At 44.9% G+C, this 12,998-nt stretch overlaps 1 protein-coding gene across 4 annotated transcripts in view; it reads right to left on the bottom strand.

Annotated features, from left to right (window-relative positions):
• Positions 1 to 380: 380 nt before the first annotated feature.
• The window catches only part of exd (PBX homeobox extradenticle), a 70,796-nt gene continuing 58,178 nt past the window's right edge, over positions 381 to 12,998 (bottom strand). For 2 of the 4 annotated variants that reach the window (XM_033466127.2, XM_033466129.2), the window contains exon 8: positions 381 to 9,871. In XM_033466127.2, coding sequence (XP_033322018.1) covers positions 9,737 to 9,871 — 135 coding nt within the window. In that variant the 3' untranslated portion in view covers positions 381 to 9,736. Of the gene's footprint in view, positions 11,975 to 12,998 lie in introns of all 4 variants that reach the window. The other 2 variants (XM_033466131.2, XM_033466130.2) reach the window with 2 other exon arrangements.

Below are 12,998 nucleotides of genomic sequence, written 5' to 3'. Positions count from 1 at the left end.
CGATCGCTTCGAGGTGGGAAAATGGAAAATGAAACAATTACACGCACTTTTGAATGATACAAATTTATTATCACAATAAATATTATTAATAATAAATTAATAATATTAATAATATAATATTATTATATTATTTTTTATTATAATAATATAATAATATTATTATTAATAATATTTATTATTAGTAATATTATATATAATAATAATATTATTAATAATTATCACAATAAATATTATTATTAGATTTATTATCACAATTCTCGATTACCATTTCATAATAACTGGCATCGCAGCACTTACAATCACCGAATTCTCTCGATTTCCAACTCGAACACGTACAAACGTTCAAGAGACGGTGGGTAATGAAACGCAAAGAAGGCGGATTACTTGAAAACGTTTTTTATTTCAAAGAGTATCAGAGTTCAAGGAGCGAACAAAAAGATGCGGAAAGGGGGTTCCTTATTAGCTAGCAACAGAGAGAGAAACACTCGTTATCATCGATGGAACTGATATTATTTCTGAGCGTTTTTATTAGGTTTACCATGATTTTTTTTTAGTCGATACAATGATTTCTGTCGTATACTGTCGCGCGCATCGAGACGTGACTTCAACTTCCTTTTCGTTTCGTCGAAGAATATATATGTAACATCTTTCTTAATTTTCATCTCTGGTGTGTGTGTGTGTGTGTGTGCTTGTCCGCCAAAGCGGGGGTGGGGGAACAAGCTCTCTGTTCGGTGAAACGTTGCGACTAAAAAATCTGTCCTCTCGCGAGAGTCAAAAGCCCCGTAACGTCGAGAGACACCTGATCCTTGAGCTTCCGGATCCGCGTCGGCCTTTTAAATAGGAACCGGCGATCCAACGAGAATTTCTGATTCGAGTGTAACAAACACGGCGTCGCTCGAACGATTTTAAAGGTCGTCGGTTAGTTAATATTGTATAAAAATGTCGCGCGCGCGCTCTCTCTCCTCGTGAAATACGCAAGAAAAGCAAGTTGAAACCTCGCTCAACGGGTGGAGAAGAGAAACAATAAATGCGTTTATTTAATCATCGATTGCGAAACCAACCACCCGCGTGGGTGACGGTTCGCGCGCCGCCGTCGCGCGAAGAAAAGAAAAAAAAACCACACATCACGGCCGAATTTCCGTTCGTTTCTCGTGTTATCGTATCGCTTCTGTGTATTTCTTTCTTATTTCTTGTTTTTTTCCCTACGTTTTTCTTTCCGTTTCTCGCGCGCCGGTTTTTCTTTCTTTTTTCTTTGTTTCTTTGTTTCGTATCCTGAAAACGGAAAATACGCGGGGTGGTGGACACGATCGGAGATTAAAAAGGATCGAGCGGAGAGGGGGAGCGAGGAGGAGGAGGAATATGAATATATAATATCTTAATATCGTGTGTGTATCCATAAATGTTAAACGTTATTTTCTTATTCTTTCGTTTCTCTCTTTCGTTCTCTTATTTCTTCTCGTTTTACACGCCCGTTTTTTTTTCTCCCTTAAATCGTCATTTAGTCGACATCTCTCTCTTTCGTATTATCTTCTTTTGACTCGTTTTCGTTTCTTTTTTATTAAATGTTAGGTAGAGCTTAATAAGGGGTCGCCCGGAGGCGCGCTCACAGCGAACGCTCCAGGCGCACTTTTCTCGTATACTAGCTGTGCCGAAACGCACTTGTACTGGTCGCATGGACGACGGAATTAGATCGGCTGAGGATCGGCCCTTGAGGGATCGGAAACAACACGGAAAAACTCGGTGGTCCCGTCTCGTCCCGATTTCTTTCTTTCGTTATCGTCCCGGTTTCGGTCCCGCATCTCCGTGTCCAGATCTTTTGAGGAGGATACCATCGAAAAACAACGGCCGCCGCGGAGAGAAAACGTTCAAGGAAATATATAACCGTGCGTGTACGCGCCGCGGACAAAGGTGTGAACACAAAAAAGAAAAAAAGACGGGAGAAGAGACGGATTCGAAAACGATGATCGCGTCGGTGTGATCCCCGGTACTATATTAAAAGGAAAAAAAAACAACAAAAAAACCCTAAGAAAACTCTGTCCTCAATGGACGATCCTCAGTCGATCGTTCCGCCCGCGACATATTATTTAACAACAGAATTTAATCACCTAATCTTTCGGAGGATACTCGTTATTCTCATCATCGCCGCGCCTTCGTTTATACAATAAATGGATATCTTTTTTTTTTTATTCTTTTCCGCCTACGTGCTAACTAAGAAATCGCCGAGGGCCGCAATTCATTAGAATAAGTCGTCGACAAACCGTTAATTCGATGATGATGATAATAATAATAATAATAATAATAATAATAATAATAATAATAATAATAATAATAATAATAATAGTAATAAATCGACGGAAATCGCCGGGCGTTCGAATCGACTATCGTCTTTCCTTAAAAGTGAAAAGTAAAAACACGTTCAACACGAACGGAACGCGGTCAATAAATTCCCATACGTTCGCAATTATCAATAATCGTCGTCGACGTGACAATAATACAATTGCAATGCGGGCACCGCAAATATCAATGATAAAAATAGCGATAGTCGTAACGTCAATAATAGCAATAATAATAATAATAATAATAATAATAATAATAATAATAATAATAATAATAATAATAGTAATAATAATAATAGCAATAATAATAATAATGATAATAATAATAGTAATAATAATAGCAATAATAATAATAATAATAATAATAATAATAATAATAATAATAATAATAATGAATAATGATAATAGTAATAATAGTTAATAGCGACAATGATAATAAAATAAATTTTCGTCCTACTAATTAGCATCGTCGTTACAGTGATGTACTTAGCCGTTACAGTTTTTTTTTTTCTTGCCTATGTACTATTCTCTTTTATATACTTCTATATGTATAGCTACAATATATAATATTTCCATGTTGAAAAATCGTATACATTAGTGTTGTGTCGCAGGACCATTGCTTCATTTCTGTTCTGTTTCCCGTTCGTCTCAAACTCTTTCCCTCTTTAAAATCCCTATATCGTTTCTCTCCCATTGTGTGTGGCGGCGCATCATTCTTCGAAAAAGAACACACGCTGTCCGTCGTCTTCTCTCTCTCTCTCTCTCTCACTCACTCTCTCTCTCTTTCTCTCTTTTCCTTTCTCTTTCCCTCATCGTGTTCTAACGGATCGAAACTCTCGGTTCACGGTCTGCGACATGGAAGAGGGAAGAAGCTCTGTAAGTTGGAACGGGAGAAAAGGAATCGGGAATCGGGAGGAGACGAAGGGAAGAGAAGGAGCAAAGGGGGAAGGGGGTAATTAAATCGCTTCGTGGATCGGCGGAACGATGGTCGAAGGGGAAGAGAAAGCGCGAGAAGAAAGAGACGGGAGAAGTGCGTCAAATGTTTTCGGATCGCGAGCTTCTTCTGTGCGCGCGATTCCTCGTTAAAAGCCGTCGGTACTGCCACACGTTCACGGAAAGAGAGAGAGAGAGAGAGTGAGAGAGAGAGAGAGAGAGAAGTAGAGAGAAAGAGATACAGAGAGAGATATAGAGAGAGAAGAGAGAAGGAGAGGAGGAGAGAGAGAGAGAGAGAGAGAGAGAGAGAGAGAGAGAGAGAGAGAGAGAGAGAGAGAGATAGGCTCGTCGTCGAGCCGTGTATCAGCGAGCTCGCGCGGAGAACGTGTATATCCATTACAATAACGTTAATTAGCTTAATTATCGATTTTCTTTTTCGTTTTTCTGTTTTTTTTGTTGTTTCGTTTATCTTTTTGTCGCATAGCTTGTTCGTTTTGTTTATTTTTTAGTTCGTATTACCCGCCCCCTGGTCCGGGGGCGAGCCTCGGATCACAGATAGTGAGGTGATCGGATCGCGCGGGAGCATTGTTTCACGATAGAGATCGTGGGCTGCGCGCGACGCTCTTTTTAAACGCGCTCCTACATCGCAACGAATTCTCGGTTAATTGTCTGATTTGCGATTTCTGTCTTCTGTGCGATTCCTCTAAGTATTTCAAGGCGACAGCTCCTGAAAGCAAACAGGCACCACCGGCCGTGTACGCGAGCGTGACGACGCCGAACAGTCGCGAGCGGAAAAGGGTCGCGCGGCGGGACTACTACTCGCTTTCGTCAGTCCCATCGGGCCGCGACGCACACCGTCTCCACCTCCGGCCGCGGTTCTTAACACGTTGAATGCCACGCGGGTCACTGGTGACCGGCGCTTAACTTGGCGGTGACGTCATGGGGGCCACCGGTGACCGGCGCCCCCAAATTGATATATATATATATATATATATATATATATATTTCTATCAATATATATATATATCATTATATTATAATTAATATATATATATTTCTATCAATATATATATATATCATTATATTATAATTAATATATATATATTTCTATCAATATATATATATATATATATATATATATAATATATAATATATAATTAAAAACAAATGTGAATATCTAAAATTTGGTATTATTATCATCGCCAATTCAAACTATGATCCCCGTCGCAATTAACATGTCACACATGGTTATACACTGTAACTTATTGCAGATATTACTTCAACGTTATATGTATCAAATAAAAGAAAATTCATCATGGCGCCCCGGGCAATTTCTGTAAAACCGGCGTGGCATTCAACGTGTTAATTAGACTGCGGATCTTCCTGCCGAACGAGCCCTCTCCACCGTCGGGTTTCAACCGCGATCCACCCGGTTAAATAATTTCTCAAAATACTCGAAACATTTTCTCCGCGGGAAATCATACTAGAACGCGCGCGTCGAACTCGACACGTCCGAGTCGGTCGATTATTTTTACGACCACTCTGGCGAAAAGTATTCGAACATCTTTGAGAATAACTTTTCTCGAACTGGCATAATTGTGTTGAATATATATATATATTTTTTTTTTAATCGTTAAAGGGACCAGTTTACGGTTAAATAAGTAGTATGGTTGTTTTCTTAATTCTGCCGTCGCATAAAATGATAACAGGAGATAAAAAATAGTTGTTTTTGACTTTCGATAAAACGAAAATTTTTAAAATGCGTTCCGACGTTCACCGACGTTGTTATTACGAGCTACGAGCAATTGAAGATCGCGAAAATGGCAATTTCTCGCGAATTTCAGCAGATCATTTTTCTATCATTGAAAGGCTGTTGTTTGTGATTATGCGTCAATAAAAAAGAAAACGTCATTTTCAATGAAATCGTCAGTTTTCATATAAGTCACCGAGATGCGCCGAACGCGTTATTTAAATCTTCGTTCCAGGTTCAAACGAAAAAGTTTCACAAACCAGTGTTTTTTATCCTCTGTTATCATTTTATACGATAGCGAAATTCAAAAAGAACTATACTCGTCGTTTAATCGTAAACTACCCCCTTTAACACTAAAAAAAAAAAAAGATTAAATCGGATCGGTTCGAAAGAAGTTATTGCATTTTAAATCGTGCACGAATACTTTTTGCCAGCGGCTGAATTTTAGGCGATCGATGCTCGTGCTTTCTCGCGAACGGAACCGCGACTCCTCGCGCGAAAGAAGCTTTTTTCCGCGTCGATCGCGCGAAACCGAGTTTCGTCGAATCGTTTCACCGCGCGCGCGATTTCGCTATTTTAGGTTCGGAAAATTCGCGGTAAAATCGCGAAGCGATCTCGTCGCGTTTCTTCTGTTGAAGAAATTTCTCCGGCCGAGCAATCCGTCCGCAGTCTACGGGCGAAGACGGATCTTTGCCGGCGACTGTTCGTCCACGCGCGCGTACGGTCGACAGAAAACTTTTTCGGAACCATTTCCACGCAATCGTCTAGGTCTCCGCCCCAGTGAGGAGGGTGTTACGTCATCGCGACGGTGATCCATACGAGGGTTACACAGATACGAAAGTATAGAATATATATATATATATATATATATATATATATATATATATATATATATATATATATATATATATATATATATAATATATAATATAATATATATATATAGATTTCTCTTCTTTCTCGTACACATGTACAGACGTACACACAATACATATGTACCTACGTACGCACGACCAACTAAGGGTAGACAGGCGCAATCGTATATATCTCGAGTGTCGAATCCAGCGAAAATCGGCCGCCGATCTTTTTTCTTTTTTTTCTAGCTTTTCCTCTTTCCAGCGCGCGAAAAATCGCGGTGTCGACGAGCCTCGCGTTCGATGTTTGGCGCTTTTCTCCTTCGAACGCGCGATCCAAAACCGAGCTCCGCGTCGATTAACCCTTTCGCTTGAAAACCGAGCTCCGCGTCGATTAACCCTTTCGCAGATCGAAATTTTCTAGAAATCGGGTCGAATTAGAAATTTGAATGCCAAATTCACAAAATGCTCTGCTTCGATTAACCCTTTCGCTGGAGAATCCTCCGCGAGCCTAAAGCGGCTGCGAATCGAGCGCGACGCGTCGCAGATCAAAATTTTCTAGAAATCAGATCGAATCATATGGAATTAGAAATTTGAATGCCAAATTCACGAAATGCTCTGCTTCGACTAACCCTTTCGCTGGAAAATCCTCCGCGAGCCTGAAGCGGCTGCGAATCGAGCGCAACGCGTCGCAGATCGAAATTTTCTAGAAATCGGGTCGAATTAGAAATTTGAATGCCAAATTCACGAAATGCTTCGCGTCGATTAACCCTTTCGCTAGAAAATCCTCCGCGAGCCTGAAGCGGCTGCGAATCGAGCGCGTCGCATCGCAGATCAAAATTTTCTAGAAATCAGATCGAATCATATCGAATTAGAAATTTGAATGCCAAATTCACGAAATGCTTCGCGTCGATTAACCCTTTCGCTGGAGAATCCTCCGCGAGCCTAAAGCGGCTGCGAATCGAACGTGTCGCGTCGTAGTTCGACATTTTCTAAAGATCATATCGAATTAGAAATTTGAATGCTAAATTCACGAAATGCTCCGCTTCGACGAAAGCGAGAAGAGCGCGTCGATTCGGATTTTCTCGGCAGGGAAATACATCGAATAAATTCTTTAGAAGCGCGCGACTTTGCTTGCGGACAGAGCGATTTCGCGAAAAGATCGTCGCACCGGTTAAAATGTTCGCGTCGATCGCGTTTTAAGAAAGAATTCGCGGCCGGATATGCCTCTGGATTCGACGCCGCGTGTGTGGGTGGATGAGATTGAACAGAAACAGAAAAAAGGCATGGCGGAGGAGAAACGAATAGTTTAATAAGAGCTCGTGCTGAATCGTTGGTTTACAAAATAAGGAGGCCGGGGGTGGGGTGGAAGAAAGAAAAAAAAAGAGTGAATCGCGAGAATGGGGTTTCGACTCGCCGGTTTCGCTCGGCTCGCTCGTGGTTGTGGGTACAATCATGCACACAATTTTCCAACGTGACAAAGGATTATACGATGCTCTCTCGCTTCGTTCGAACGAGGACACTCGCCGATCCGAAATAAATAAATTCACCGCGGGAGGAACCGGCCGATTCGGGCGGAAAGAAGAGAACGGACGGACGATCGAATGTTCGAATGATCGAATGATCGAACGAACGATCGAACGAACGATCTAACGAACGAGTGAACGATCGAGTGAACGAGCGAACGATCGAACGAGCGAACGATCGAACGAGCGAACGATCGAACGAGCGAACGATCGAACGAGCGAACGATAGAACGATCGAACGAATGAACGAACGAACGAACGATCGAACGAACAAGCGAATGAACGAACGATCCAATGATCGAACGAACGATCGAACAAACAATCGAAAGCACGAACGAACGATCGAGCGAACGATCGAGCGAACGATCGTGCAACAATCGAGCGCACGATCGAGCGAACGATCGAGCGAACGATCGAACGAGCGAGCGATCGAAGGAACGAACGAGCGAGCGGTGTCCTCGCGTCGAAACGATTGCGAACAAGATCAGCACGCAAACGTGTGGGGACGCTGCAACGTGGTACAGTTCGAAGCTAAAACTTAAATGAGAAACTCGGAACTTAAACACCATAATAGATCGAACGTAAGGGAACACATTCGCTAGCATTACACGATACACCCGTGCTGGGAGATTAGATTTAAAATATGTATAAGAGAAGATTACAAAGAAACATGATGAACGAAACGGAAGGAAAGGGATATATAGAATGAAAATGATATCTCGGTGACGAAGCCTGCAACGACAAAGTACAAGTTTCCTTGACGCGCTATAAGTAGTATCTCCTGTTTCGTGAGTCTAAGTATAACGTTAAAACGTTACAAAAATATCGTATATATGCCGCGTTCGTTTATAATCCGTGCCCAGCAATGAAAATTACGCTACGCAAGAACGTGTGTCTGTGTCTGCGTATATATGTGTCTCGTATATGTATACATTACGGCGGAAGGATACACGACGCGATCTCTCTCTCCCTCTCTCTCTTCCTCTCTCTCTCCCGTCAAGGATCGTTGCAAAACGATGCCGGGTTGTCTCCGGAAAAAACAAATCGCGGGGAGAACGAACAATTCGCGAAGAAAATAATGAACGCATGGTGGTAGGAAACAGTGGGAAAGAATCAAATGATCTGTACAAGCTATATAAAACTATTTATACGTGTAGTGTGTCTCTGTTGTGTTTATCTATGTGTGTGTGTGTGTGTATGTATATATATATGTATAACAGCGTATTGAAAAGTAAAAAAAATAGTTGATTCGTGTACGCTCTCTCCCTCTCTCTCCTTAGCCAGGCGGCTGTACGCCGTTCATATTGTCTTAAAAAGAGAAGCGAGCCTACGCGTTCTCGTTTAGGGGACCGCATAGGCATTCCCTATTTCCATCGTACGCCGTCCTTTCTCCACTCTCTCTCTCTCTCCTACGCTCTCTTTTTCTCTCTCTCTCTTTCTCTCTCTTTCTTTCTTTCTCTCACTTTCTCTCTCTCTCTCTCTCTCTCTCTTTCACACACTCGTTCTTTTTACCACTTTCCTCTTACTATTCTCCTCTTCCTGTTTAACGCTCGTTTCCATGTCCGCCGTACAATACGTCACTCGTAGCGTACGGCCACTCGATAAGGCAAGATTAAGCATCGTGGTCAAAGGGCAAGCAAGAAAATGGACTACGAAAATGATTCACTCCCCGCGAGAACGATCCGCGAATCGGATTATCGATCGATCGACCAGGGAGCCCGCGATTCACGCTTGAAAATCGCAGGTGGACACACGCCCCGCCTGGCGCCAACATGGCGGCCGCCGCCGGCTGCTTGCCCCTTCCCCCGACGGAAAAAAGAGAAAAATGTTCGAAAACCGGAAACTAACCTCTTTGTTTCTTTCTTCTTCTTTTTACTAGTTATCGTAGGAACACCAACGAACATTTTTATTTCTTTTTTTTTCATTATATCTCCTCGTGTGTGGCTCGGAGGTGCGCGTGTATACGCGTGTGTACGTATATCGCGTGTATACGGCGTGTCGTCGTCGTCCTCGTCGTCGTTGTTGTTGTTGTTGTTGTTGCTGTTGCGTGCGTGTCCTCCTTGTGTACAAAGTGTCGTCGAGAATAGTGTGCACGCGCGTGACGGTGTGTGTTCTGTGTGTTACGTCGCCTCCTGTCGCAACGGTGGTATACCTTTTTTTTTTGTTTCTGTGTATTGTTGTTGTCTCCGTCGTTCTACTGGGTCCGGTATTTTGCTCACGCAGTCATTTGTGTCGCCTCTCTCTCTCTCTCTCTCTCACACACACTCTCTCTCTCTTTTTCTCTAACCAGGTTTCGTCACCGTCCTAGCTCGCGCAATCTAAAAAATGTAAACGCATTTAGACGCGCGGCCGTTTCTCGTTTTCTCGGTCGGAATCAGAGTCCGCTGAATCGTGGAGCGGCGGAAACTCCGGCACCGCCTCGCGTTGTTGCATCCATCCCGTCGCGCCTGGCCCCCCAGCCAAGGCCTTGCCCTGCGTAGCATTTTGTTTTTGTTTTTTTTTGCGATTCTCGTTTTGCTTGCTATTTATTTTATTTTATTTTATTTTAATTTCATTTCATTTCATTTTATTCCATTGAATTGTATTTGATTTTTAGCCCCCCGCCTTTCATCCCCCGCGGGCGGCGACAAATAATAACGCGCGTGTATTCGTCGCTAGCCTCGCCTTCCGGCAACAAAATCTCCCGTTCTGTTCGTTTCGTACATCGCTTTTGTCATCTCTGCGCAGACTGTGTGTCATCTTCCCGCGGTGTTTGGCGCGCGGACAAGAAACAAAATCGTGGACGAACGTGCGCGGGCTCTGCTCGGATTGGCCGGCCTTCGCAACGGGACATCGACTTCCGGGGGTGGCGGATTCGCGGGCGACGCGTTTCGGCCATTTTTTTTTTTTTACTGCCGAATCGCGACGATGGCCAGACACGCCGTGCCGATGGGAACACGGTTCCGATTTCAATGAGAATGAACGCGGCCGGGTCGCGAACCCGCCACGGAAAAATTAATCAGCTTTGTTCGCGAGACGCGAATGCGCGCGTCGATTCCCGTTGCGAGCGTGAAAGGATTCCCCGGCTACAATGGCCCTCCGGGCGACAGAATATCCGGGAGCGACAAACTCGAAAATCCTTTCATCCGGGCCCGCCAATGCAGCGAACCGGCGCCTATTCTCTACTTGTCTACGCGAAAAATTTAGAACTCTGCGCAACGAACTAAATAATGAAGTCTCTGCCATCCGTCCCCTTTCACTCCCCTCTCTCCTCCTTCCGCTCGCTCTTTCGTTCGTTCCTCTCGCGGCTACCTTTCTCTCACCCTCTCTCTCTCTCTTTCTCTCTCGCCGAACAAATTCGCCCAGGAAAGGGCACCCCAGCCAATCGAACCCGCAAAAAATAAAAAATAAAAACATCAACACAAGAGATAATGATCAAAAATAAAACGCACACACGTACTACCTCCGTGGAACCAGAATGTACACACATATGAACTTACAGCTCTACGTGCAGCCATGCATGCCTCGAACGAAGACATCTCTCTCTCTCTCACTCTCTCTCACTCTCTCTCACTGTATCATCCATATCCAACTCCGCGACTCCGCTTTTGCTGCACGGTCGATCGCGGCGCAACTGGTCTTTGAAGATAGAGCGTGTCTCACGACGGTCCACAGATAGACAGAGGGTTTCTCGTGCGCCGTGATTTACAGCGGGGAAGCATGGTTTCCCCCGTGTGCGTGTGCGTGTCCATAGGGCGGCGAGCGCCTCTCGACCCCAAAGATCGAGCCGCCCGAGGTCTCTCTCTCTCTCTCTCTCTCTCTCTCTCTCTCTTTCGCAGTAGAAAGGTTCGTCTATCGAAATCATATTGCACGCTCGGCGAGACCTTTGACCCGCACAGGCAGCCCACGCAGGCGGTCCCGGTTCCCCCGGACACCTCGACCGGGTCCGGCAAGATCTCTCGTTTCGGGGGCCTCCGACTTCTAGGGCCCCATAAGCTAGGCGCGAGACCGTGACGAGCGAGATCGAGGTCCGGAGCCTGCGACACGCGCGAACGCGCCGCGTCGTGCAGGCCCAGGGTCCGCGAGAACTTCCTGGTTTCCCCGAGGCAAAGAGACCTGTGCTTGTTGCAACGAACCGTGGACGTCCTCCGGCCGGCTCGTCGACCTCCGATCCCATTGATCTACGATCGTCAAAAGGACGGTTCCGCGCGGCAGAATGGATCGCCAGCAAGGACGACGGTTCTCGGCTGGCATTGCGCGACAGGAGCCGCGGGACCTCGATATTTTCTCTCAAGATCTCCCCTGATTTCTGTCCGGATCTCTCTGTCGGCCCGTTCGGTCAGTTTCTGCGTTTCTCTCTCTTTCACTCTCTCTCTCTCTCTTTCTTTCTTTTTGAGACTCTCTTCTGGTCTGTGTCGTTAATTGCGTGCGCGAACTCTGATTTTCTCATCGTCTACTGTTCTTCACTTTGTTCTTTTTTCTTTCTCTCTCCCTCTCTCTTTCTGTATCTATCGCTCTCTTTCTCTATCTCTCGCTCTTTCTATCTCTCTTTCTCTCTCTCTCTCTCTCTGTCGCCTTCTAAGAATTTCGTTTCATCTGTGCCAAGAGAAAAACTCAAGTAAATTCAAACAAGGCGACACGATCCAGCCTTCGGAGCAGCGAACCGTTCATCCTGACCTCTCCCCTGCTTCGTTCGACCCTGAAGTGCTCTCGCAGGCATCTAGCAAATGCCGGTGTTGTTCTCGTAGTGTTTACAGAGACAGGTCGAATCTAGGAATTTTCTGTACGATGGAAGATGTTGCGTGGATAAATCTCGCGACGGCCGAGGTTACGTCGAGACGACGCAAGAGGCAAGCGAGGGTTTAACGCTGAACCTACCAAGCTCAAAAGTAGCCGACTGTTTTGTAGGAATACAGTAATTTCTCCTGGAAGTGCCAGATTTCGGGTTGTTGTGAATTTTCTTGTGCTAGTGGTACGCCTATGTAATTTATTGCTACGTCGATGCTAAGGATCGACGTTTGGGTGCGAGTCGGGTAAGAAAAACCGCGTTGAGTCGCGTCATGTGGTCACCGAATTGCCTTCGAATCGCGTCATGTGATCCTTGAATTGCCTTAGAATTGTGTCATGTGGTTTACGAATTGTCTTCGAATCGTGTCACGTGGCCTCCGAATTGTCTTCGAATCGTGTCAAGTGGCCTCCGAATTACCTTCGAATCGCGTCATGTAATCCCCGAATTGCCTTAGAATCGCGTCAAGTGGCCTCCGAATTGCCTTCGAATCGCGTCATGTGATCCCCGAATTGCCTTGGAATCGCGTCAAGTGGCCTCCGAATTGCCTTCGAATCGCGTCATGTGATCCCCGAATTGCCTTGGAATCGCGTCAAGTGGCCTCCGAATTGCCTTCGAATCGCGTCATGTGATCCCCGAATTGCCTTAGAATCGCATCAAGTGGCCTCCGAATTACCTTCGAATCGCGTCATGTGATCCTCGAACTGCCTTAGAATCGCGTCAAGTGGCCTCCGAATTGCCTTGGAATCGCGTCATGTGATCCTCGAACTGCCTTAGAATCGCGTCAAGTGGCCTCCGAATTGCCTTGGAATCGCGTCATGTGATCCTCGAATT

Source organism: Megalopta genalis, chromosome 1 (genome assembly GCF_051020955.1).
Source record: "Megalopta genalis isolate 19385.01 chromosome 1, iyMegGena1_principal, whole genome shotgun sequence".
Classification (NCBI taxonomy): domain Eukaryota; kingdom Metazoa; phylum Arthropoda; class Insecta; order Hymenoptera; family Halictidae; genus Megalopta; species Megalopta genalis.
Note: the sequence above shows the minus strand (reverse complement) of the source record. Positions and strands in the feature narration are given on the sequence as shown.